At 62.2% G+C, this 24,880-nt stretch overlaps 2 protein-coding genes across 2 annotated transcripts in view; both read left to right on the forward strand.

Moving 5' to 3' along the window:
• POLD1 (DNA polymerase delta 1, catalytic subunit) overlaps positions 1–4,517 on the forward strand; it is a 40,329-nt gene extending 35,812 nt beyond the window's left edge. Inside the window, 4 exon segments of the mRNA XM_065655366.1 lie at positions 825–938; positions 1,500–1,552; positions 3,056–3,153; positions 4,338–4,517. Of these exon segments, the coding sequence (XP_065511438.1) occupies positions 825–938; positions 1,500–1,552; positions 3,056–3,153; positions 4,338–4,434 (362 nt within the window). The 3' untranslated portion in view covers positions 4,435–4,517.
• Positions 4,518–4,977: 460 nt separating this feature from the next.
• LOC136001259 (protein arginine N-methyltransferase 1-like) lies at positions 4,978–22,803 on the forward strand. Its single transcript, XM_065655365.1, is given in 12 exon segments — positions 4,978–5,032; positions 7,276–7,329; positions 7,619–7,717; positions 9,614–9,769; positions 10,748–10,811; positions 11,680–11,730; positions 11,733–11,821; positions 14,198–14,285; positions 14,405–14,520; positions 17,300–17,450; positions 20,841–20,962; positions 22,190–22,803. Coding segments are annotated over 12 exon segments (1,104 nt in total). The 5' UTR covers positions 4,978–5,002; the 3' UTR covers positions 22,274–22,803.
• Positions 22,804–24,880: the final 2,077 nt, after the last annotated feature.

The raw sequence follows: 24,880 nt of genomic DNA on the forward strand, positions 1-24,880 counted from the left end.
ATCCCTCAAATTTTCCCCCAAATTTTCCCCCAAATTTTCCCCAAATTCCCCCCAATATCCCCCCAATTCCCCCAATTCCCCCCAAATTTTTCCCAAATTCCTCCCAATATCCCCCAAATTTTCCCCCAAATTCCCCCTAAATTCCCCCCAATATCCCTCAAATTTTCCCCAAATTCCCCCCCAAATTCCTCCCAATATCCCTCAAATTTTCCCCCAAATTTTCCCCCAAATTTTCCCCAAATTCCCCCTAAATTCCTCCCAATATCCCCCCAATTCCCCCCAAATTTTTCCCAAATTCCTCCCAATATCCCCCAAATTTTCCCCCAAATTTTCCCGCAAATTTTCCCCAAATTCCCCCAATATCCCCCAAATTTCCCCCAAATTCCCCCCAAATTCCCCCCAATATCCCCCAAATTTTCCCCCAAATTTTCCCCAAATTTTCCCCAATATCCCCCAAATTTTCCCCCAAATTCCCCCTAAATTCCCCCCAATATCCCTCAAATTTTCCCCCAAATTTTCCCCCAATTTTCCCCAAATTCCCCCCTAAGTTCCTCGCCATATCCCCCCAATTCCCCCCAAATTCCTCCCAAATTCCTCCCAATATCCCCCAAATTTCCCCCCAAATTTTCCCCCAATTTTCCCCAAATTCCCCCCAATATCCCTCAAATTTTCTCCCAAATTTTCCCCAAATTTTCCCCAAATTCCCCCCTAAATTCCTCCCAATATCCCCCCAATTTCCCCCCAAACCCCCCAATACCCCCCGTCCCCCCGTCTCCCCGCGCGCGTGTTTTGGGGCGCCCCCCACCCCGTTCCTGTGTCCGCAGGGGGGGAGCACACGCGCTGCAAGACGCTGCTGACGGCCAAGCTGGGGGGGCTCGTCCCCTTCGCCACCAAGCGCAGCACCTGCGTGGGCTGCCGGGCGCTGCTGCCGCACCACGGTGAGACCCCGAAAACGGGGACCCCAAAAACGGGGACCCCAAAATACCCCCCGGGGACCCCAAAAACACCCCAGGATCGGGCCCACGTGCACCCCGAATGGACCCAAATCTGCCCCTAATCTGCCCCAAATGGACCCAAATCAACCCCAAATTCACCCGCCGGGCGCTGCTGCCGCACCGCGGTGAGACCCCGAAACCGGGGACCCCAAAAACGGGGACCCCAAAAACGGGGACCCCAAAATACCCCCCCGGGGACCCCAAAAACACCCAAGGATCGGGCCCACATGGACCCCGAACGGACCCAAATCAGCCCCAAATGGGCCCAAATGGACCCAAATCAGCCCAAATTCACCCGCCAGGCGCTGCTGCCGCACCACGGTGAGATCCCGAGACCGGCACCCCGAAAACGGGGACCCCGAAATACCCCCCGGGGACCCCAAAAACACCCCAGGATCGGGCCCACGTGGACCCCGAACGGACCCGAATCAGCCCCAAATCTGCCCCAAATGGACCCAAATCTGCCCCAAATGGACCCAAATCTGCCCCATTTCGCCCCCCCAGGCGCCGTCTGCGATTTCTGCCGGGAACGTGAGTCCGAGCTCTACCAGAAAGAGGTGGGGGGCCCGGACGCCTGGGTCCGCTTTTCTATGGGGCCCGGACGCCTGGGTCCACTTATTTAGGGGACCCGGACGCCTGGGTCCACTTTTCTATGGGGCCCGGACGCCTGGGTCCACTTATTTAGGGGACCCGGACGCCTGGGTCCGCTTTTCTTTGGGGCCCGGACGCCTGGGTCCACTTTTCTATGGGGCCCGGACGCCTGGGTCCGGTGTTTTGGGGGCCCCGGATGCCTGGGTCCCCTCTATGGGGTTGAGCTGGGTCCCCTGTGTGGGTCCTGGACACCCGGGTCCCCTCTATGGGGCTGGATGGGTCCTCTATGGGGCCCGGATGCCTGGGTCCCCTATGGGACAGGGTGGGTCCCCTATGGGGCTGGGGGTGTTGCCCGGACGCCTGGGTCCCTCCCGAACTCCTGGGTCCCCCCCGAACTCCTGGGTCCCCCCAGACACCTGGGTCCCCCCCGCACTCCTGTGTCCCCTGAACTCCTGGGTCCCCCCAGATGCCTGGGTGCTCCCGGATGCCTGGGTCCCCCCGAACGCCTGGGTCCCTCCCAAACTCCTGGGTCCCCCCAAACTCCTGTGTCCCCCGAACTCCTGGGTCCCCCCGGACGCCTGGGTCCCCCCCGCACTCCTGGGTCCCCCGAGCTCCTGTGTGCCCTGAGCTCCTGGGTCCCCCCGAACGCCTGGGTCCCCCCTGCACTCCTGTGTCCCCTGAACTCCTGGGTGCCCCCGGACGCCTGGGTCCCTCCCAAACTCCTGGGTCCCCCCGAACTCCTGTGTCCCCCGAACTCCTGAGTCCCCCCGGACGCCTGGGTCCCTCCCGCACTCCTGGGTCCCCCGAGCTCCTGGGTCCCCCCGGACGCCTGGGTCCCCCCCGAGCACCTGGGTCCCCCGAGCTCCTGTGTCCCCTGAACACCTGGGTCCCCCCGGACGCCTGGGTCCCCCCGAACGCCTGGGTGCCCCCGAACGCCTGGGTCCCCCCAGACTCCTGGGTCCCCCTGGACTCCTGGGTCCCTCCCAAACTCCTGGGTCCCCCCGAACTCCTGGGTCCCCCTGGACGCCTGGGTGCCCCCGGACGCCTGGGTCCCCCCGAACGCCTGGGTGCCCCCGAACGCTTGGGTGCCCCCGAACGCCTGGGTCCCCCCGAACACCTGGGTCCCCCGAGCTCCTGGGTCCCCCCGAACTCCTGTGTCCCCTGAACTCCTGGGTGCCCCCGGACTCCTGGGTCCCCCCGAACGCCTGGGTCCCCCCGGATGCCTGGGTCCCCCCGAACGCCTGGGTCCCCCGGACGCCTGGGTCCCCCCGAACGCCTGGGTCCCCCGAGCTCCTGGGTCCCCCCGGACGCCTGGGTCCCCCCGAACGCCTGGATCCCCCCGGACTCCTGGGTCCCCCCGAACGCCTGGGTCCCCCCGGACTCCTGGGTGCCCCCGGACGCCTGGGTCCCCCCGGATGCCTGGGTCCCCCCGGACGCCTGGGTCCCCCCGAACGCCTGGGTCCGCGCAGGTGCAGCAGCTGGCCGAGCTGGAGCGCAGCTTCTCGCGGCTCTGGAGCCAGTGCCAGCGCTGCCAGGGCTCCCTGCACCAGGACGTGCTCTGCGCCAGGTGACACCCCCGGCCCCCACCTCACCCCGTGTCCCCATGTCCCCATGTCCCCATTGTCCCCATGTCCCCATTGTCCCCATTGTCCCCATTGTCCCCATGTCCTCATGTCCCCATGTCCTCATGTCCCCATGTCCCCATGTCCCCATGTCCCCCCAATGTCCCCATGTCCCCATTGTCCCCATTGTCCCCATGTCCCCATGTCCCCCCAATGTCCCCATGTCCCCATTGTCCCCATATCCCCATGTCCTCATGTCCCCATGTCCCCATTGTCCCCATTGTCCCCATGTCCCCATGTCCCCCCAATGTCCCCATGTCCCCATTGTCCCCATATCCCCATTGTCCCCATGTCCCCATGTCCCCATGTCCCCATTGTCCCCATGTCCCCATGTCCTCATGTCCCCATTGTCCCCCTGTCCCCATTGTCCCCATGTCCCCATGTCCCCATGTCCCCATTGTCCCCATGTCCTCATGTCCCCCCATTGTCCCCCATGTCCCCAATGTCCCCGATGTCCCCATTGTCCCCAGTGTCCCCCCAATGTCCCCGATGTCCCCATTTCCCCCCATTGTCCCCAATGTCCCCATGGTCCCCAGTGTCCCCAATGTCCCCATTGTCCCCAGTGTCCCCCCGATGTCCCCAATGTCCCCATTTCCCCACATTGTCCCCATGTCCCCAATGTCCCCAGTGTCCCCCCATTGTCCCCCATGTCCCCAATCTCCCCAGTGTCCCCATTGTCCCCCGTTGTCCCCAATGTCCTCATGTCCCCCCATTGTCCCCAATGTCCCGCATTTCTCCCCATTGTCCCCAGTGTCCCCCCAATGTCCCCAGTGTCCCCGATGTCCCCAATGTCCCCAATGTCCCCCCATTGTCCCCCATGTCCTCATGGTCCCCAGTGTCCCCGATGTCCCCATGGTCCCCAGTGTCCCCCCAATGTCCCCAATCTCCCCAGTGTCCCCATTGTCCTCCCATTCCCCCCAATGTCCCCCCATTGTCCCCGATGTCCCCAATGTCCCCAATGTCCCCCCATTCCCCTCAATGTCCCCATTGTCCCCGATGTCCCCAATGTCCCCAATGTCCCCCCATTGTCCCCATCGTCCCCATTGTCCCCATTGTCCCCAATGTCCCCCCATTCCCCCCGATGTCCCCAATGTCCCCGATGTCCCCAATGTCCCCGATGTCCCCCCAGCCGCGACTGTCCCATCTTCTACCTCCGCCGGAAGGTGCAGAAGGACCTGGACACGCAGCAGCAGCTGCTCGGCCGCTTCGGGCCCCCCAAATGGTGAGGGGGGTCCCCCGGACGCCTGGGTCCCCCCGGACGCCTGGGTCCCCTCCCCGCCCCAGTTGTTCGTTTGGTTTTTTTTTCTTTTTTCTACGGTGAATTAAACCAAAACCAACCAAACAAAATAGTGATTTTTAGGTGATCTCAAGGCTGGGGGGGGGATGAAGGGCCCGGACGCCTGGGTCCCCTCTATAGGGCCCGGACGCCTGGGTCCCCTCTATGGGGACAATGGGGGGAATGAATGGCAGGCGCTGCGGCGTCCTCCCCGCCGCCAGGGGGCGCGCTGCCCAGCGGCGCCCGTGGGCGGGGCAACCCGTGACTGACAGCTCTCCCCGCCTATCACCGCGCCGCGGGGGTGGGGGGGGGGGGGGTCGGGGAGGGAGGCGGGGCTTACACCGGCGCCTTCCCCGTGACTGACACCGCGCCGCCCAATCAGCGCCCGGCGCTCCCGCGCTTCCACGCCCCCCCGGCGAGGCGGCGACCAATGGGAGAGCGCGTAGAGGGGCGGGCTGGCGAGGCCCCGCCCACGCTATAAAAGGCGGGGGGGGGGGGCAGCTCCTCGCGCTCACAAGATGGCGGAGGCGGCGAACTGTGTCATGGAGGTGAGCGGGAAATGGCGGGAACCGCGGCTTAATTGGGCTTAATTGGGGCTTAATTGGGGGTTCGCGGGGCCGGGGGGGCCCTGAGTGTGTGGGGGGGGGGGGGCGGGTAACGCGTCCGGGGGGTCCGAAATTGAGGTGGGGGGGGGGGGCGGTTAATGCGGCCTAAAGGGGCCGGGGGGGCCCAAATGGGGCTGGGGGGCGTTAATTGGGGCTGGGGGGGTCTTAATTGGGGCTGGGGGGTCTTAATTGCGGCTGGGGGGGCGTTAATTGGGGCTGGGGGGTCTTAATTGGGGCTGGGGGGGGTCTTAATTGGGGCTGGGGGGTCTTAATTGCGGCTGGGGGGGCGTTAATTGCGGCTGGGGGGCGTTAATTGGGGCTGGGGGGTCTTAATTGGGGCTGGGGGGGCGTTAATTGGGGCTGGGGGGTCTTAATTGCGGCTGGGGGGGCGTTAATTGCGGCTGGGGGGCGTTAATTGGGGCTGGGGGGTCTTAATTGGGGCTGGGGGGGTCTTAATTGGGGCTGGGGGGGCCTTAATTGGGGCTGGGGGGTCTTAATTGGGGCTGGGGGGGGTTAATTGCGGCTGGGGGGGTCTCTGGGGGTCTTAATTGGCGCTGGGGGGGGTGTTAATTGGGTCGGGGGGGCCTTAATTGGGTCTGGGGGTGTCTCTGGGGGTCTTAATTGAGTCGGGGGGGGTCTCAGGGGTTGTTAATTGGGTCTTGGGGGGGGGTTTCTGGGGGCCTTAATTGGGTCTGGGGGGTGTTAATTGGGTCTGGGGGATGTTAATTGGGTCTGGGGGGGTGTTAATGGGTCTGGGGGGTGTTAATTGGGTCTGGGGGGACCCTAATGAGCTCGTGGGGGGGGCCCTTAATTGAGTCTGGGGGTTCTCGGGGGGTGTTAATTGGGTCTGGGGGGGTGTTAATTGGGTCTGGGGGATGTTAATTGGGTCTGGGGGGTGTTAATTGGGTCTGGGGGGGTCCCGATGTGCTTGGGGGGTTCGGGGCCACGTGGCGACGGGGCCACGTGGGGAGGGGCGCGACCCGCCCCCCCCCCCCTTTGGCCACGCCCACTGCCCTGGCGGCCACGCCCACCCCCGTGGCCACGCCCACCCGTGGCCACGCCCCCGCCACGCGGTTCCCGCCAGCGCGGGAACAAAAAAAAAAGGGGGGGGGGGCGATAGGGGCGGGGCCTGTCGTGACAAGGTGGGGGGGGGATTCGGGATTTGGGGGGGGGGGGGTGTATTGAGGGGGGGTCATATCGCGACTTGGGGGGGGGTCATTGTGGCTTGGGGGGGGATTTTGTGGCTGGGGGGGAGGTCATGTCGTGACAGGGGGGGTCATATCGTGACCCCAGACCCGTCGTGGGGGGGGGGGGGGGTTTACACAGGAGCTGCTGCCCCCCCAAAAATACTCCCCCAGCCCCCCAAAATAGGGCCCTGACCCCCCCGAATACTCAGAACCCCCAAAATAGGGTCATAACACCCCCCCCCCAAATCATCCCATGATCCCCCCAAACCACCCGGAACCCCCCAAAAATAAGGTCCTGCCCCCCCAAGTCGCCAGAACGCCCCCAAAATGCTCCCTTGACCCCCCCCAAACCCTCAGAACCCCCCAAAAATCAGCCCGTGCCCCCCCCCAGCCCCCTCGAATCACCGCCCTAAACCCCCCATTTTTGGGGTCCTCCCCATTTTTGGGGTCCCCCCCCAATTTTGGGATCTCCCCCATATTTGGGGTGTCCCCCATTTCCAGATTGTCCCCCCTATTTTTGGAGTCCCCCCATGTTTAGTGTCCCCCCCCCATTTTTGGGGTCCCCCCTATTCTGGGGTCCCCCCCATTTCCGGGGTGTCCTCCCCTCTTTTGGGGGCCCCCCCATTTTTGGGGGGTCCTCCCCTCCTTTTGGGGTCTCCCCCACTTTTGGGGTCCCTCCATTTTTGGGGTCCCCCCCATTTTGGGGTCTCCCCCATTTCCCGGTTGTCCCCCCCATTTCTGGGATCTCCCCCCATTTTTGGGGTCCCCCCCATTTTTGGGGTCTCCCCCACTTTTGGGGTCCCCTCCATTTGGGGTCTCCCCTATTCTTGGTGTTTCCCCCATTTCCAGGGTGTGTCCCCCCCGCCCCCCCCATTTTGGCGTCTCCCCCCCCATTTTGGGGTTCCCCCCCATTTCCGGGGTGTCCCCCCCATTTCGGGGTCCCCCCCATTTCGGGGTCCCCCCCATTTTGGGGTGACCGTGTCCCTGTCTCTCCCGCAGACCCTTGTAGCCTCCCTGGCTACCGGGATGAGGCTCCAGCCGCCGCTAGAAACTGTAAATATCCACAAACCCCCCCCAAAAATTCCCCCCCCAGGGCCCCCCCAAAACACCCCACACCCCCACAAACCCCCCCCCCAAAAAAAACCACCCCAAAACCCCCATAAATCCCCCCAAAACTCCCCCTCCCCAAACCCCCACACACCCCGTGAGCAGCATCAGGATGGGAGGGGGGGATGCTGATCCCCAGGGATTTTTGGGGGGAATCCCCAGGATTTTGGGGGCGGGGGGGGTGTCCCCCACATGGTGACCCCCCCCATTTTTTTGGGTGTCCCCCCCACCATAGGTTTCGTGCCCCCCCGGCGAGAGCAGCAAACCTTCGGCCGAGGAGATGACGTCCAAGGATTATTATTTCGATTCTTACGCCCATTTCGGCATCCACGAGGTAACGGGGAGCCCCCCACACCCCAAAAAAACCCCCCCCAGGTCCCACTGACCCCCCCAGATCCCCTTGACCCCCCCCCCCCCCCCCAAAATTTTTATTCTTGCCCCAAAATACTGAAATATACGGTAATTTTTTGGGGGGCCCTTTATCCTCCCAGGATGGGGGGGAGCACATTTGGGGGGGGCCGCGGGGCCGCAACACCCCCAAAATTTCTTACCCTCCCCCCCCAAATTTCTTGGGCCCCCCAAACTTTTGTGCCCACCCCCCAGATTTTTTTTGCCTCCTTCAAAATACTGAAAAATACGGTAATTTTGGGGGGGGCCCTTATCCTCCCAGGATGGCGAGGAGCACATTTTGGGGGGGGCTGTGGGGCTGGGACACCCCCAGAATGTTTTGGGACCCCCCCCCAAATTTATTTGCTCCCCCCTAAATTTATTACCCCCCCCCCCCCATATTTTTTTTGTGCCCCAAAATACTGAGAAGTATGGTAATTTTGGGGGGGCCCTTTATCCTCGTAGGAGAGGGAGGAGCACATTTTGGGGGGGCTGTGGGGCTGGGACACCCCCAAAATTCCTTGCCCCCTCCCCCCAAAATTCTTGAGGCCCCCCCCAAATTTATTTGCTCCCCCCAAACTTTTTGCGCTTGCCCCAAAATATTGAAAAATACGGTAATTTTTTGGGGGGCCCTTTACCCTCCCAGGATGGGGGGGGGAGCAGGTTTGAGGGGGCTGTGGGGGTTCAATGGGGATTTGGGGGGGCCCAGGGGGGTATTTTTGGGGTTCAGGCCCCCCCCAAACCCCCCGTGTCCCCCCAGGAGATGCTGAAGGACAAGGTGAGTTATTGGGGGGATCTCAAGGCTCAGGCAGCTCATAGAGACTATGGGGGACTATGGAGCAATTTGGGGGTTCAGGGCAGGTTTGGGGGGGTTCCGGGGGTTATTTTGGGGTTCAGACCCCCCCAAACCCCCGTGTCCCCCCCAGGAGATGCCGAAGGACAAAGTGACCCTGGGCAGGTCGGGGACCCCATAGAGACTATGGGGGATTATGGAGCAATTTGGGGGTTCAGGGTGGGTTTGGGGGGACCGAGGTGGGTTTGGGGTTTCAGGGGGGGTTTGGGGGGGGGTTCCGGGGGTTATTTTGGGGTTCAGACCCCCCCAAACCCCCCGTGTCCCCCCCAGGAGATGCCGAAGGACAAGATGAGTTATTGGGGGGATCTCAAGGCTCAGGCAGCTCATAGAGACTATGGGGGACTATGGAGCAATCTGGGGGTTCAGGGCAGCTTTGGGGGGGTTCCGGGGGTTATTTTGGGGTTCAGGACCCCCCCAAACCCCCCGTGTCCCCCCCAGGAGATGCCGAAGGACAAAGTGACCCTGGGCAGGTCGGGGACCCCATAGAGACTATGGGGGACTATGGAGCAATTTGGGGGTTCAGGGTGGGTTTGGGGGGACCGAGGTGGGTTTGGGGTTTCAGGGGGGGTTTGGGGGGGGGTTCCGGGGGTTATTTTGGGGTTCAGACCCCCCAAACCCCCCGTGTCCCCCCCAGGAGATGCCGAAGGACAAAGTGACCCTGGGCAGGTCGGGGACCCCATAGAGACTATGGGGGACTATGGAGCAATTTGGGGGTTCAGGGTGGGTTTGGGGGGACCGAGGTGGGTTTGGGGTTTCAGGGGGGGTTTGGGGGGGGGTTCCGGGGGTTATTTTGGGGTTCAGACCCCCCCAAACCCCCCGTGTCCCCCCCAGGAGATGCCGAAGGACAAGATGAGTTATTGGGGGGATCTCAAGGCTCAGGCAGCTCATAGAGACTATGGGGGACTATGGAGCAATTTGGGGGTTTGGGGGAGGGTTCCGGGGATTATTTTGGGGTTCAGGCCCCCCCAAACCCCCCGTTTTCCCCCCCAGGAGATGCTGAAGGACGAGGTTCGCACGCTCACCTACCGCAACTCCATGTTCCACAACCGGCACCTGTTCAAGGACAAGGTGGTTCTGGATGTGGGCAGCGGCACCGGCATCCTCTGCATGTTCGCCGCCAAAGCCGGGGCCAAACGCGTCATCGGGGTCAGTTTTGGGGTCCCCCGCCGAGTTCGGGGTCCCCGTGGGGTTCCTGGGGGGTTTTGGGGGGTCATTTTGGGGGGTTTGGGGGGCACCAGCCTCGTCTGCGTGTTCGCAGCCCAAGCAGGTGCTTGATGGCTCCTTGGGGTCAGTTTTGGGGTCCCCCATGTAATTTGGGGTCCCCCATGGAAATTGGGGTTCCCTTGGGGTCCCTGTGGGGTTCCTGGGGGGTTTTGGGGGGTCATTTTGGGGGGTTTGGGGGCACCAGCCTCGTCTGCATGTTTGCAGCCCAAGCAGGTGCTTGATGGCTCCTTGGGGTCAGTTTTGGGGTCCCCCGTGTAATTTGGGGTCCTCACAGGGTCCCCAAGGGGGTTTTGGGGTCCCCTGGAGTTCCCTTGGGGTCCCCGTGGGGTTCCTGGGGGGTTTTGGGGTCATTTTGGGGGGCACCAGCCTCGTCTGCGTGTTCGCAGCCCAAGCAGGTGCTTGATGGCTCCTTGGGGTCAGTTTTGGGGTCCCCCATGTAATTTGGGGTCCCCCATGGAAATTGGGGTTCCCTTGGGGTTCCCGTGGGGTTCCTGGGGGTTTTGGGGTCATTTTGGGGGGTTTTCGGGCACCAGCATCGTCTGCATTGGCAGCCCGAGCGGGTGCCCCACGTATCATTAGGGTCAGTTTTGGGGTCCCCCCTGTAATTTGGGGTCCCTCCAGGGTCACCAAGGGGATTTTGGGGTTCCCTTGGGGTCCCCATGGGGTTTCTGGCGGGTTTTGGGGTCATTTTTGGGGGTTTCGGGGGCACCAGCATCTTCTGTGCATTGGCAGCCCGAGCAGGTGCCCCACGTATCATTCGGGTCAGTTTTGGGGTCCCCCTGGGGAATTTGGGGTCCCCCGTGGAATCCGGGGTCCCCAAGGGTGTTTTGGGGTCGTCTGGGGGTCCCCGGGGGGGGTTGTGGGTTTTGGGGTCCCCCCCTCACCCCGTTTTCCCCCCAGATCGAGTGCTCTAGTATTTCCGACTACGCCGTCAAGATCGTCAAAGCCAATAAACTGGATCACGGTGAGACCCCCAATTACCCCCCCAGCCCCCTAATTACCCCCTCAGCCCCCTAATTACCCCCCAGCCCCCTAATTACCCCTAATTACCATTAATTACCCCCGGTGCTGTCGACCATCAAGGGGAAGCTGCAGCTACCAGTGCAGAATTGTCCCCCAGCCCCACCATTACCCCCTGTTTCCTCCCTAATTATCTCCTAATTACCCCCCAGTCCCCTAATTACCCCCCAGATCCCTTCCCCCAACCCCCTAATTAGCCCTCAGATCCCCCCCAGCCCCCTAATTACCCCTAATTGCCATTAATTACCCCCAGTGCTATCGAGCATCAAGGGGAAGCTGGAGTTGCTGGTGCAGAATTGTCCCCCCCAGCCCCACAATTACCCCCCATTTCCCCCTTAATTACCCCCCAATCCCCCTAATTACCCCCCAATCCCCTACCTACCCCCTCCGGATCCCCCCTAGCCCCCTAATTACCATTAATTAGTGCTAATTACCCACAAAGTGCTGTCGACCATCAAGGGGAAGCTGCAGCCGCCGGTGCAGAATTGTCCCCCCCAGCCCCACAACTACCCCCCATTTCCCCCTGTAATTATCCCCTAATTACCCCCAGTCCCCTAATTACCCCCCAGATCCCTTCCCCAACCCCCTAATTACCCCCCAGGACCCTCCTGGGCCCCTAATTACCCCTAATTACCATTAATTACCCCCCAGCGCTGTCGACCATCGAGGGGAAGCTGCATCCGCCGGTGCAGAATTATCCCCCCCAGCCCCACAATTACCCCCCATTTCCCCCCTAATTCCCCCCCGATCCCCCAAATTCCCCCCCCCCCGGGCCCCTAATTAGCATTAATTAGTGCTAATTGCCCCCGCAGTGGTGTCGATCATCAAGGGGAAGGTGGAGGAGGTGGAGCTGCCGGTGGAGAAGTCGATATCATCATCAGCGAGTGGATGGGCTACTGCCTGTTCTACGAGTCCATGCTCAACACCGTCATCTACGCGCGCGATAAGTGGCTGGTGAGGGGGGGGGACACCCCAAAAACCCCCCGGGAACACCCCCAGACCCCCCTGGATCCCCTTCACCCCCCCAAAAAACACAGGACCCCCAAAACTCCCAATTCCCCCCCATCCTGCAAACCCACCTCAAGCCCCTGGGATGATGTTGGGGACCCCAAGACCCCCCAAAACCCCCCAAAACCCCCCACCCCCAATATTGGGGACCCCCCCCCAGTGTGTATGTCCCCCCAAATTGTCCCTTGTCCCCCAAAACCCCCCAAATTCCACCCCCTATGACCCACAAATCCTCCTTGAATACAGGAGCCCATGGGGTGATTTTGGGGACCCCAAAACACCCTAAAATCCCCTAAAATCCCCCCAAAACCCCCCACCCCCAATATTGGGGGCCCCCCCAGTGTGTGTGTGTCCCCAAATTGTCCCTTGTCCCCCAAACCCCCCAAATTCCCCCCGTCTTGCAAACCCACCTCAAGCCCCTGGGATGATGTTGGGGACCCCAAAACCCCCTAAAACCCCCCAAAATCCCCCAAATCCCCCCAAAATCCCCCACCCCCAATATTGGGGACCCCCCCCAGTGTGTATGTCCCCCCAAATTGTCCCTTGTCCCCCAAATTCCACCCCTATGACCCACAAATCCTCCTTGAATACAGGAGCCCCTGGGGTGACTTTGGGGACCCCAAAACCCCCTAAAATCCCCCAAAACCCCCTAAAATCCCCCCAAACCCTCCACCCCCAATATTGGGGACCCCCCCCAGTGTGTGTGTCCCCCAAATTGTCCCTTGTCGCCCAAACCCCCCAAATTCCCCCGTCTTGCAAACCCACCTCAAGCCCCTGGGATGATGTTGGGGACCCCAAAACCCCCTAAAACCCCCCAAAATCCCCCAAAACCCCCCACCCCAAATATTCGGGACCCCCCCGTGTGTGTGTCCCCCCCAAATTGTCCCTTGTCCCCCAAAACCCCCCAAAATCCACTCCCTATGACCCACAAATCCTCCTTGAATACAGGAGCCCCTGGGGTGACTTTGGGGATCCCAAAACCCCCTAAAATCCCCCCAAACCCCCCACCCCCAATATTGGGGACCCCCCCATGTGTGTGTGTCCCCCCAAATTGTCCCTTGTCCCCCAAACCCCCCAAATTCCCCCGTCTTGCAAACCCACCTCAAGCCCCTGCAGTGATGTTGGGGACCCTAAAACACCCCAAAACCCCCCAAAACCCCCCAAAATCCCCCAAAATCCCCCACCCCCAATATTGGGGACCTCCCCCAGTGTATGTGTCCCCCCAAATTGCCCCTTGTCCCCCAAACCCCCCAAATTCCCCCCGTCTTGCAAACCCACCTCAAGCCCCTGGGATGATGTTGGGGACCCCAAAACCCCCTAAAACCCCCCAAAATCCCCCAAAACCCCCCAAAATCCCCCACCCCCAATATTGGGGACCCCCCCCAGTGTGTGTGTCCCCCAAATTGTCCCTTGTCCCCCAAATTCCACCCCCTATGACCCACAAATCCTCCTTGAATACAGGAGCCCTTGGGGTGACTTTGGGGACCCCAAAACCCCCTAAAATCCCCCAAAACCCCCTAAAATCCCCCCAAACCCCCCACCCCCAATATTGGGGACCCCCCCCCAGTGTGTATGTCCCCCCAAATTGTCCCTTGTCCCCCAAACCCCCCAAATTCCCCCCGTCTTGCAAACCCACCTCAAGCCCCTGCAGTGATGTTGGGGACCCTAAAACCCCCCAAAACCCCCTAAAACCCCCCAAAATCCCCCAAAACCCCCCACCCCCAATATTGGGGACCCCCCCCCGTGTGTGTGTGTCCCCAAATTGTCCCTTGTCCCCCAAATTCCACCCCCTATGACCCACAAATCCTCCTTGAATACAGGAGCCCCTGGGGTGACTTTGGGGACCCCAAAACCCCCTAAAATCCCCCAAAACCCCCTAAAATCCCCCCAAACCCCCCACCCCCAATATTGGGGACCCCCCCCAGTGTGTGTGTCCCCCAAATTGCCCCTTGTCCCCCAAAACCCCCCAAATTCCACCCCCTATGACCCACAAACCCTCCTTGAATACAGGACCCCCTGGGGTGATTTTGGGGATCCCAAAACCCCCTAAAATCCCCCAAAACCCTCCAAAATCCCCCACCCCCAATATTGGGGACCCCCCCCAGTGTGTGTGTCCCCCCCAAATTGTCCCTTGTCCCCCAAACCCCCCAAATTCCCCCCGTCTTGCAAACCCACCTCAAGCCCCTGCAGTGATGTTGGGGACCCTAAAACCCCCGAAAACCCCCTAAAACCCCCCAAAATCCCCCAAAACCCCCCACCCCCAATATTGGGGACCCCCCCCCAGTGTGTGTGTCCCCCCAAATTGTCCCTTGTCCCCCCCAGACCCCCGACGGGCTCATCTTCCCCGACCGCGCCACCCTCTACGTCACAGCCATCGAGGACCGACAATACAAGGACTACAAAATCCACTGTGAGCCGCTTTTTGGGGCAAAAAAACCCCATTTTGGGGCTCCGCGCTTGGGGTCCCCAATCCCCCCTATCCTAAAATATCCATTTTGGGGTTTTTTTTTTTTTCTCCCCAAAAACAAGGGTGGGAAAACGTTTACGGCTTCGACATGTCGTGTATCAAGGACGTGGCCATTAAGGAGCCGCTGGTGGACGTGGTGGATCCCAAGCAGCTCGTTACCAACGCCTGCTTAATTAAGGTAATTAACGGGAGCCCCGCGTTAATTGGGGGGGGGGGGTCGGGTGACCCCCCCCGCTTTGTTTTTTGGGGGTTACGGGGTCGGATTTGTTGGGTTTGGGCTCAGAAATGGGGGGGGGGGGGTGGTATTTGTGTTTTGGGGTGAATTGGGGGGATTTTGGGTCATTCCCGGCGCTCGTTTTGGGGTCGTTTCCCCAGGAATTGGCCACATACTCAGTGAAGGTGCAGGAGCCGAGTTTGGGGGGATTTGGGGCTGAATTTTGGGGTCAGTTTGGCGGTTTTGGGGTCTCTATTTAGGGCTGAGTTTTGGGGTGAATTTGGGGTATTTTGGGTCATTCCCGGCGCTCGTTTTGGGGTCGTTTCCCCAGGAATTGGCTGCGAAGTCGGTGAAGGTGCAGGAGCCGAGTTTGGGGGGGTTTGGGGCTGAATTTTGGGGTGGATTTGGGTGATTTGGGGTCTCTGTTTAGGGCTGAGTTTTGGGGTGAATTTGGGGGATTTTGGGTCATTCCCGGCGCTGATTTTTGGGGTCGTTTCCCCAGGAATTGGCCGCGAAGTCGGCGAAGGTGCAGGAGCCGAGTTTGGGGGGATTTGGGTGGATTTTGGGGTCAGTTTGGCGGTTTTGGGGTCTCTGTTTAGGGCTGAGTTTTGGGGTGAATTTGGGGGATTTTGGGTCATTCCCGGCGCTGATTTTTGGGGTCGTTTCCCCAGGAATTGGCCGCAAAGTCGGTGAAGGTGCAGGAGCCGAGTTTGGGGGGGTTTGGGTGGATTTTGGGGTCAGTTCAGTGGTTTTGGGGTCTCTATTTAGGGCTGAGTTTTGGGGCGAATTTGGGGGATTTTGGGTCATTCCCGGCGCTGATTTTTGGGGTCGTTTCCCCAGGAATTGGCCGCGAAGTTGGCGAAGGTGCAGGAGCCGAGTTTGGGGGGGTTTGGGGCTGAATTTTGGGGCGGATTTGGGTGATTTGGGGTCTCTGTTTAGGGCTGAGTTTTGGGGTGAATTTGGGGGATTTTGGGTCATTCCCGGCGCTCATTTTGAGGTCATTTCCCCAGGAATTGGCCGTGAAGTCGGTGAAGGTGCAGGAGCCGAGTTTGGGGGGTTTGGGTGGATTTTGGGGTCAGTTTGGCGGTTTTGGGGTCTCTATTTAGGGCTGAGTTTTGGGGTGAATTTGGGGTATTTTGGGTCATTCCCGGCGCTGATTTTTGGGGTCATTTCCCCAGGAATTGGCCACATACTCGGTGAAGGTGCAGGAGCCGAGTTTGGGGGGATTTGGGTGGATTTTGGGGTCAGTTTGGCGGTTTTGGGGTCTCTATTTAGGGCTGAGTTTTGGGGCGAATTTGGGGTATTTTGGGTCATTCCTGGCGCTCGTTTTGGGGTCGTTTCCCCAGGAATTGGCTGCGAAGTCGGTGAAGGTGCAGGAGCCGAGTTTGGGGGGGTTTGGGGCTGAATTTTGGGGCGGATTTGGGTAATTTGGGGTCTCTATTTAGGGCTGAGTTTTGGGGCGAATTTGGGGGATTTTGGGTCATTCCCGGCGCTGATTTTTGGGGTCGTTTCCCCAGGAATTGGCCGCGAAGTCGGCGAAGGTGCAGGAGCCAAGTTTGGGGGGATTTGGGGCTGAATTTTGGGGTCAGTTTGGCAGTTTTGGGGTCTCTGTTTAGGGCTGAGTTTTGGGGTGAATTTGGGGGATTTTGGGTCATTCCCGGCGCTCATTTTGAGGTCATTTCCCCAGGAATTGGCCGTGAAGTCGGTGAAGGTGCAGGAGCCGAGTTTGGGGGGATTTGGGTGGATTTTGGGGTCAGTTTGGCGGTTTTGGGGTCTCTATTTAGGGCTGAGTTTTGGGGTGAATTTGGGGTATTTTGGGTCATTCCCGGCGCTGATTTTTGGGGTCATTTCCCCAGGAATTGGCCACATACTCGGTGAAGGTGCAGGAGCTGAGTTTGGGGGGATTTGGGTGGATTTTGGGGTCAGTTCAGTGGTTTTGGGGTCTCTATTTAGGGCTGAGTTTTGGGGTGAATTTGGGGGATTTTGGGTCATTCCCGGTGCTCATTTTGGGGTCGTTTCCCCAGGAATTGGCCGCGAAGTTGGTGAAGGTGCAGGAGCCGAGTTTGGGGGGGTTTGGGGCTGAATTTTGGGGCGGATTTGGGTGATTTCGGGTCTCTGTTTAGGGCTGAGTTTTGGGGTGAATTTGGGGGATTTTGGGTCATTCCCGGCGCTGATTTTTGGGGTCGTTTCCCCAGGAATTGGCCACATACTCGGTGAAGGTGCAGGAGCCGAGTTTGGGGGGGTTTGGGTGGATTTTGGGGTCACTTTGGCGGTTTTGGGGTCTCTGTTTAGGGCTGAGTTTTGGGGTGAATTTGGGGGATTTTGGGTCATTCCCGGCGCTCGTTTTGGGGTCGTTTCCCCAGGAATTGGCCGCGTCCTTGGTGAAGGTGCAGGAGCCGAGTTTTGGGGGATTTGGGTGGATTTTGGGGTCAGTTTGGCGGTTTTGGGGTCTCTAGGGTTGAGTTTTGGGGTGAATTTGGGGGATTTTGGGTCATTCCCGGCGCTCATTTTGGGGTCATTTCCCCAGGAATTGGCCGCGTCCTCGGCGAAGGTGCAGGAGCCGCGTTTGTGGTTGTCGTGCTGATTCGGGGGCTGGTTTTTTCGGAGCGCATTCACGCGGTTTTTTTGGGGGGGCGGGTCTCCACATCTCCGGCTGGCTTTTTGGGCTGAATTCTGGCGTTTTTGGGGGGGGGGGGGGGGCGGTTTTCCGCGCTGATTCCGCCGTTTTCCGCCCCCCCCCCAGGAGGTCGACATCTACTCGGTGAAGGTGGAGGAGCTGACGTTCACGGCCCCGTTCTGCCTGCAGGTCAAGCGCAACGACTACGTCCACGCGCTGGTCGCCTACTTCAACATCGAGTTCACGCGCTGCCACAAGAGGACCGGCTTCTCCACCAGTAGGCGGGGCCTCGAGGGGCGGGGCCTCGAGGGGCGGGGTCCTAGGAGGGGGCGGAGCCATCTGCGGAGGGGGCGGAGCCAACGCTGCGGCCCAATCAGGTTCCCTATGGGCACAAGAGAAGCGGCTTGGCCGGCGGTGGGCGGGGCCTGAAGGGGCGGGGTCTTAGGGAGGGGTGGAGCCAGTGCTGGGGGGCGGAGCCTCATGGAGGGGGCGGAGTCATCTGCAGAGGGGGTGGAGTCAGCCACAGAGGGGGCGGGGTCAGCCACTAGAGGGGGCGGAGCCTCATGGAGGGGGCGGATCCAGCCACTAGAGGGGGCAGAGCCTCACGGAGGGGGCGGGGTCAGCCACTAGAGGGGGTGGAGCCTGACGGAGGGGGCGGATCCAGCCACTAGAGGGGGCGGAGCCACCCACTAGAGGGGGCGGAGCCTCATGGAGGGGGCAGAGTCAGCCACTAGAGGGGGCGGAGCCTCACGGAGGGGGTGGAGTCAGCCACTAGAGGGGGCGGAGCCTCATGGAGGGGGCAGAGTCAGCCACTAGAGGGGGTGGAGCCTCACGGAGGGGGCGGAGTCAGCCACTAGAGGGGGCGGAGCCTCACGGAGGGGGCGGGGTCAGCCACTAGAGGGGGCGGAGCCTCACGGAGGGGGCGGAGTCAGCCACTAGAGGGGGTGGAGCCTGACGGAGGGGGCGGAGCCAGCCACTGGAGGGGGCGGGGCCTCACGGAGGGGGCGGGGTCAGCCACTAGAGGGGGTGGAGCCTGACGGAGGGGGCGGAGCCAGCCACTAGAGGGGGCGGAGCCTCACGGAGGGGGTGGAGTCAGCCACTAGAGGGGGCGGAGCCTCACGGAGGGGGTGGAGTCAGCCACTAGAGGGGGCGGAGCCTCATGGAGGGGGCAGAGTCAGCCACTAGAGGGGGCGGAGCCTCACGGAGGGGGGCGGAGCCTCACGGAGGGGGTGGAGTCAGCCACTAGAGGGGGCGGAGCCTCACGGAGGGGGGCGGAGCCTCACGGAGGGGGTGGAGTCAGCCACTAGAGGGGGCGGAGCCTCACGGAGAGGGCGGAGCCAGCCACTAGAGGGGGCGGAGCCTCACGGAGGGGGCGGGGTCAGCCACTAGAGGGGGTGGAGCCTCACGGAGGGGGCGGAGCCAGCCACTAGAGGGGGCGGGGCCTCACGGAGGGGGCGGGGTCAGCCACTAGAGGGGGCGGAGCCTCACGGAGGGGGCGGGGCCAGTGGTCGAGGGGGCGGAGCCAGCGCTGGAGGGGGCGGGGTCAGCTGCAGAACATCCCCATTGGTGTCCCCGTGTCCCCATGTCCCCATGTCTCTGATGTCCCCATGTCTCTGACGATGTCCCCATGTCCCCATTGTCCCCATGTCTCTGATGTCCCCATGTCTCCGATGATGTCCCCATGTCCCCATTGTCCCCATGTCTCTGATGTCCCCATGTCTCCGATGTCCCCATGTCTCTGATGTCCCCATTGTCCCCATGTCTCCGATGATGTCCCCATGTCTCCAATGATGTCCCCATGTCCCCATTGTCCCCATGTCCCCATTGTCCCCATGTCTCCGATGATGTCCCCATGTCCCCATTGTCCCCATGTCTCTGACGATGTCCCCGTGTCCCCATTGTCCCCATGTCTCTGATGTCCCCATGTCTCTGATGTCCCCATTGTCCCCATGTCTCTGATGATGTCCCCATGTCTCCGATGATGTCCCCATGTCCCCATTGTCCCCATGTCCCCATTGTCCCCATGTCCCCGATGATGTCCCCATGTCCCCATTGTCCCCATTGTCCCCATGTCTCCGATGATGTCCCCATGTCTCTGACGATGTCCCCATGTCCCCATTGTCCCCATGTCTCTGATGTCCCCATTGTCCCCATGTCTCTGACGATGTCCCCATGTCCCCATGTCCCCATGTCTCTGACGATGTCCCCGTGTCCCCATTGTCCCCATGTCTCTGACGATGTCCCCGTGTCCCCATTGTCCCCTTGTCTCTGATGTCCCCATGTCCCCGTGTCTCTGATGTCCCCATTGTCCCCCTGTCTCTGATGTCCCCATTGTCCCCGTGTCTCCGACGATGTCCCCATGTCCCCATTGTCCCCATGTCTCTGACGATGTCCCCATGTCCCCATTGTCCCCTTGTCTCTGATGTCCCCATGTCCCCGTGTCTCTGATGTCCCCATTGTCCCCATGTCTCTGACGATGTCCCCATGTCCCCATGTCTCTGATGTCCCCATTGTCCCCATGTCCCCATGTCCCATGTCTCTGATGTCCCCATTGTCCCCATGTCCCCATTGTCCCCATGTCTCCGATGTCCCCATTGTCCCCATGTCTCTGACGATGTCCCCATGTCCCCATTGTCCCCATGTCTCTGATGTCCCCATTGTCCCCATGTCTCCGATGATGTCCCCATGTCCCCATTGTCCCCATGTCTCTGACGATGTCCCCATGTCCCCATGTCTCTGATGTCCCCATGTCCCCATGTCTCTGATGTCCCCATGTCTCCGATGATGTCCCCATGTCTCCAATGATGTCCCCATGTCCCCATTGTCCCCATGTCTCTGACGATGTCCCCGTGTCCCCATTGTCCCCATGTCTCTGATGTCCCCATTGTCCCCGTGTCTCTGACGATGTCCCCATTGTCCCCATTGTCCCCATGTCTCTGATGTCCCCATTGTCCCCATGTCTCTGATGATGTCCCCATGTCCCCATTGTCCCCATTGTCCCCATGTCTCCGATGATGTCCCCATGTCCCCATGTCTCTGACGATGTCCCCGTGTCCCCATTGTCCCCATGTCTCTGATGTCCCCATTGTCCCCATGTCTCTGATGTCCCCATTGTCCCCGTGTCTCTGACGATGTCCCCGTGTCCCCATTGTCCCCGTGTCTCTGACGATGTCCCCATGTCCCCATGTCCCCATGTCTCTGACGATGTCCCCATGTCCCCATTGTCCCCATGTCTCTGATGTCCCCATTGTCCCCATGTCTCCGATGATGTCCCCATGTCCCCATTGTCCCCATGTCTCTGACGATGTCCCCATGTCCCCATGTCTCTGATGTCCCCATGTCCCCATGTCTCTGATGTCCCCATTGTCCCCATGTCTCCGATGATGTCCCCATGTCTCCAATGATGTCCCCATGTCCCCATTGTCCCCATGTCCCCATTGTCCCCATGTCTCTGACGATGTCCCCATGTCCCCATTGTCCCCTTGTCTCTGATGTCCCCATTGTCCCCGTGTCTCTGACGATGTCCCCATGTCCCCATTGTCCCCATGTCTCTGATGTCCCCATGGTCCCCGTGTCTCTGACGATGTCCCCATGTCCCCATTGTCCCCTTGTCTCTGATGTCCCCATTGTCCCCGTGTCTCTGACGATGTCCCCATGTCCCCGCCAGGCCCCGAGTCCCCGTACACGCACTGGAAGCAGACGGTTTTCTACATGGAGGAGTACCTGACGGTGAAGAGCGGGGAGGAGATCTTCGGAACCATCACCATGAAACCCAACGCCAAGAACAACGTGAGGGGACGCGCCGGGGGGACCTTGGGGACACGGCGGGGGGACCCTGGGGACAGGGGCTGGACCCTGGGGACATGGGGACGCCCGGTGTCCCGGTGGTGGTGTCACCATGGAGCTCAAGGTCAAGAGACCCTGGGGACACTTGGGACGACCTTGGGGACACTGAGGTGGTGTCACCGTCACCAGGAATCTCACGCCAGGAACATTTGGGACACGGAGGGGACCCTTGGGGTGACCTGGGGGACACTTGGGGACATTGTGGGGGGACCTTTGGGGGGTGGGCTCAGAGTTTTTTGGGGGGGGCGGGGGGGTAATTGGGGTCCCCCCCTTATTTTGGTGACCCCTCCCCCGCGTCTGTGACCCCTGTGACCCCACGGTGACCCCGTGTCCCCTCCCCCATCATTGACCCTGCCATGACCCCTGGGTGACCCTGTGCTGACCCCGTGACCCCCGGCTGACCCCGTGACCCTGCAGTGACCCCATGTCCTCCCCCGGCATTGACCCCTGGCTGACCCCATGACCCCCGCCTGACCCTGGGTGACCCCGCGATGACCCTGAGTGACACCCCCCCCCCCCCCCCCGGCATTGACCCCATGACCCTTGGGTGACCCCTGGTTAACCCCATGTGTGTCCCCCTCCGGCATTGACCCCTGGCTGACCCCATGACCCCGGGTGACCCCGTGTCGTCGCCCCCCCCCCCCCCCCGGCATTGAGCCCTGGGGCGACCCCTGGCTGACCCCATGTCCCCGGCATTGACCCCTGGCTGACCCCATGACCCCTGGCTGACCTCGAGTGACCTAGTGACCCCGGGCTGACCCCCATGTCCCTGGCATTGACCCCTGGCTGACCCCATGACCCCCAGCTGACCCCGTCTCCCCCCGCCCTCGCATTGATCCCTGGCTGACCCCATGACCCTGGGTGACCCCGTGTGTGTCGTGTCCCCGTCCCCCCCCCCCGCCCTGGCATTGACCCCATGACCCCTGGGGTGCCCCCCACCTGACCCCGGGTGACCCCACGGTTACCCCCGGGTGACCCCTGGCTGACCCCGTGTGTTCCCCCCCCCCCCTCCCGGCATTGACCCCCATGACCCAGCCTGACCCCGGCTGACCCCGCGGTGACCCCGGCTGACCCTGGCTGACCCCGGCTGACCCCGGCTGACCCCGCGGTGACCCCGCCTGACCCCGGGTGACCCCGGCTGACCCCGGCTGACCCCGCTTCCCCCCCCAGCGCGACCTGGACTTCACCATCGACCTGGATTTCAAGGGCCAGCTCAGCGAGCTCTCCTGCTCCACTGACTACCGCATGCGCTGAGGGGGGGCCCCAAAACCCGGGGGGGGGACCCCAAAACCCGGGGGGGGGCCCCAAAACCCGGGGGGGGCCCCAAAACCGGGGGGGGAACCCCAAAACCGGGGAGGGGGGGCCCCCCCCCCCCATTCACTCTGTGGGACACCCCAAAAAGGGGGGGGGGGGCACCCCCAAAGTGACCCCCCCCAATACCAGGGGACACCCACCTGGCTGTGGTGACATTTGGGGGGGGGTGGCGGTTAAACACCCCCCCCCCCCCCCATCACCCCCATTATTTTTGGGGCCCCTCTGGTCACCGGGGGGGTCCCCAATGTCCCCTCCCCCCCAAATTGTCCCCAACTCGTGTCCCCCTCCCCCCCATTAAGGGGGGATCGTCCTGTATTTTTTTGGGGGGGGGGGTCCCCAATGTTCCCTCCCCCCACATGTGGGGGTTGTGGGGGAGGGGTGACAGTTTGGGGGGGGAGGGGTCCCCAATGTCTCCCCCCCCCCCCCATTTCGTAACTTATGATTTTGTATCAAATAAACATGGAAACGGGGCTGTGATGTCATCGGGGGCTGTGACGTCACTGGGGGTCCCCAATATCACCGCTGAGACAGTTTATGGGGGGGGGGGAACCCCCAAATGTTTATTCCCTGCACAGGTGCCCCCCCCAAAATGTCCCTTCTCTGTCCCCAAGAGGCACCTGGCGGGGGGGACCCAGGAGTTCGGGAGGGACCCAGGAGTCCGGGAGGGACCCAGGAGTTCGGGAGGGACCCAGGAGTTCAGGGAGGGACCCAGGAGTTCAGGGAGGGACCCAGGAGTTCGGGGGAGGACCCAGGAGTTCGGGGAGGGACCCAGGAGTCCGGGAGGGACCCAGGAGTTCGGGGAGGGACCCAGGAGTCCGGGGGGACCCAGGAGTCCGGGAAGGACCCAGGAGTGCGGGGGGACCCAGGAGTGCGGAGGGACCCAGGAGTTCAGGAGGGACCCAGGAGTTCAGGAAGGACCCAGGAGTTCAGGGAGGGACCCAGGAGTTCGGGGAGGGACCCAGGAGTTCGGGGAGGGATCCAAGAGTTCAGGGAGGAACCCAGGAGTTCGGGAGGGACCCAGGAGTCCGGGAGGGACCCAGGAGTTCGGGAGGGACCCAGGAGTTCAGGGAGGGACCCAGGAGTCCGGGAGGGACCCAGGAGTTCGGGAGGGACCCAGGAGTTCGGGAGGGGACCCAGGAGTTCAGGGAGGGACCCAGGAGTCCGGGAGGGACCCAGGAGTTCGGGAGGGACCCAGGAGTTCGGGGAGGGACCCAGGAGTTCGGGAAGGACCCAGGAGTTCAGGGAGGGACCCAGGAGTTCGGGGAGGGACCCAGGAGTTCGGGGAGGGATCCAAGAGTTCAGGGAGGGACCCAGGAGTTCAGGGAGGGACCCAGGAGTTCGGGGAGGGATCCAAGAGTTCAGGGAGGGACCCAGGAGTTCGGGAGGGACCCAGGAGTTCGGGAGGGACCCAGGAGTTCAGGGAGGGACCCAGGAGTTCGGGAGGGCCCCAGGAGTTCGGGGAGGGACCCAGGAGTGCGGGGGGACCCAGGAGTGCGGGAAGGACCCAGGAGTTCGGGGAGGGACCCAGGAGTCCGGGAAGCACCCAGGAGTTCAGGGAGGGACCCAGGAGTCCGGGAGGGACCCAGGAGTCCGGGAGGGACCCAGGAGTTCGGGAGGGACCCAGGAGTCCGGGAGGGACCCAGGAGTCCGGGAGGGACCCAGGAGTTCGGGGGGGGACCCAGGAGTTCGGGGGGGACCCAGGAGTTCGGGGGGGGACCCAGGAGTTCGGGAGGGACCCAGGAGTTCGGGGGGGACCCAGGAGTTCGGGGGGGGACCCAGGAGTCCGGGGGGGGACCCAGGAGTTCGGGAGGGACCCAGGAGTTCGGGGGGGGACCCAGGAGTTCGGGGGGGGACCCAGGAGTCCGGGAGGGACCCAGGAGTCCGGGAGGGACCCAGGAGTTCGGGAGGGACCCAGGAGTTCGGGGGGGGACCCAGGAGTTCGGGGGGGACCCAGGAGTTCGGGAGGGACCCAGGAGTCCGGGAGGGACCCAGGAGTTCGGGGGGGGACCCAGGAGTTCGGGGGGGACCCAGGAGTGCGGGGGGACCCAGGAGTCCGGGAGGGGACCCAGGAGTTCGGGGGGGGACCCAGGAGTTCGGGAGGGACCCAGGAGTGCGGGGGGACCCAGGAGTCCGGGAGGGGACCCAGGAGTTCGGGAGGGACCCAGGAGTTCGGGGAGGGACCCAGGAGTTCGGGAGGGGACCCAGGAGTCCGGGAGGGACCCAGGAGTTCGGGAGGGACCCAGGAGTTCGGGGGGGGACCCAGGAGTTCGGGAGGGACCCAGGAGTTCGGGGGGGACCCAGGAGTTCAGGGGGGGACCCAGGCGTTCGGGGGACCCAGGAGTTCGGGAGGGACCCAGGAGTTCGGGGGGGACCCAGGCGTTCGGGGAGGGACCCAGGCGTTCGGGGGACCCAGGAGTTCGGGAGGGACCCAGGAGTTCGGGGGGGGACCCAGGAGTCCGGGAGGGGACCGAGGAGTCCGGGAGGGACCCCGGAGTTCGGGGAGGGACCCAGGAGTTCGGGGGGGGACCCAGGCGTTCGGGGTGTCCC

This window comes from Caloenas nicobarica, chromosome 39, assembly GCF_036013445.1.
Source record: "Caloenas nicobarica isolate bCalNic1 chromosome 39, bCalNic1.hap1, whole genome shotgun sequence".
In the NCBI taxonomy this organism is placed as follows: Eukaryota; Metazoa; Chordata; class Aves; order Columbiformes; family Columbidae; genus Caloenas; species Caloenas nicobarica.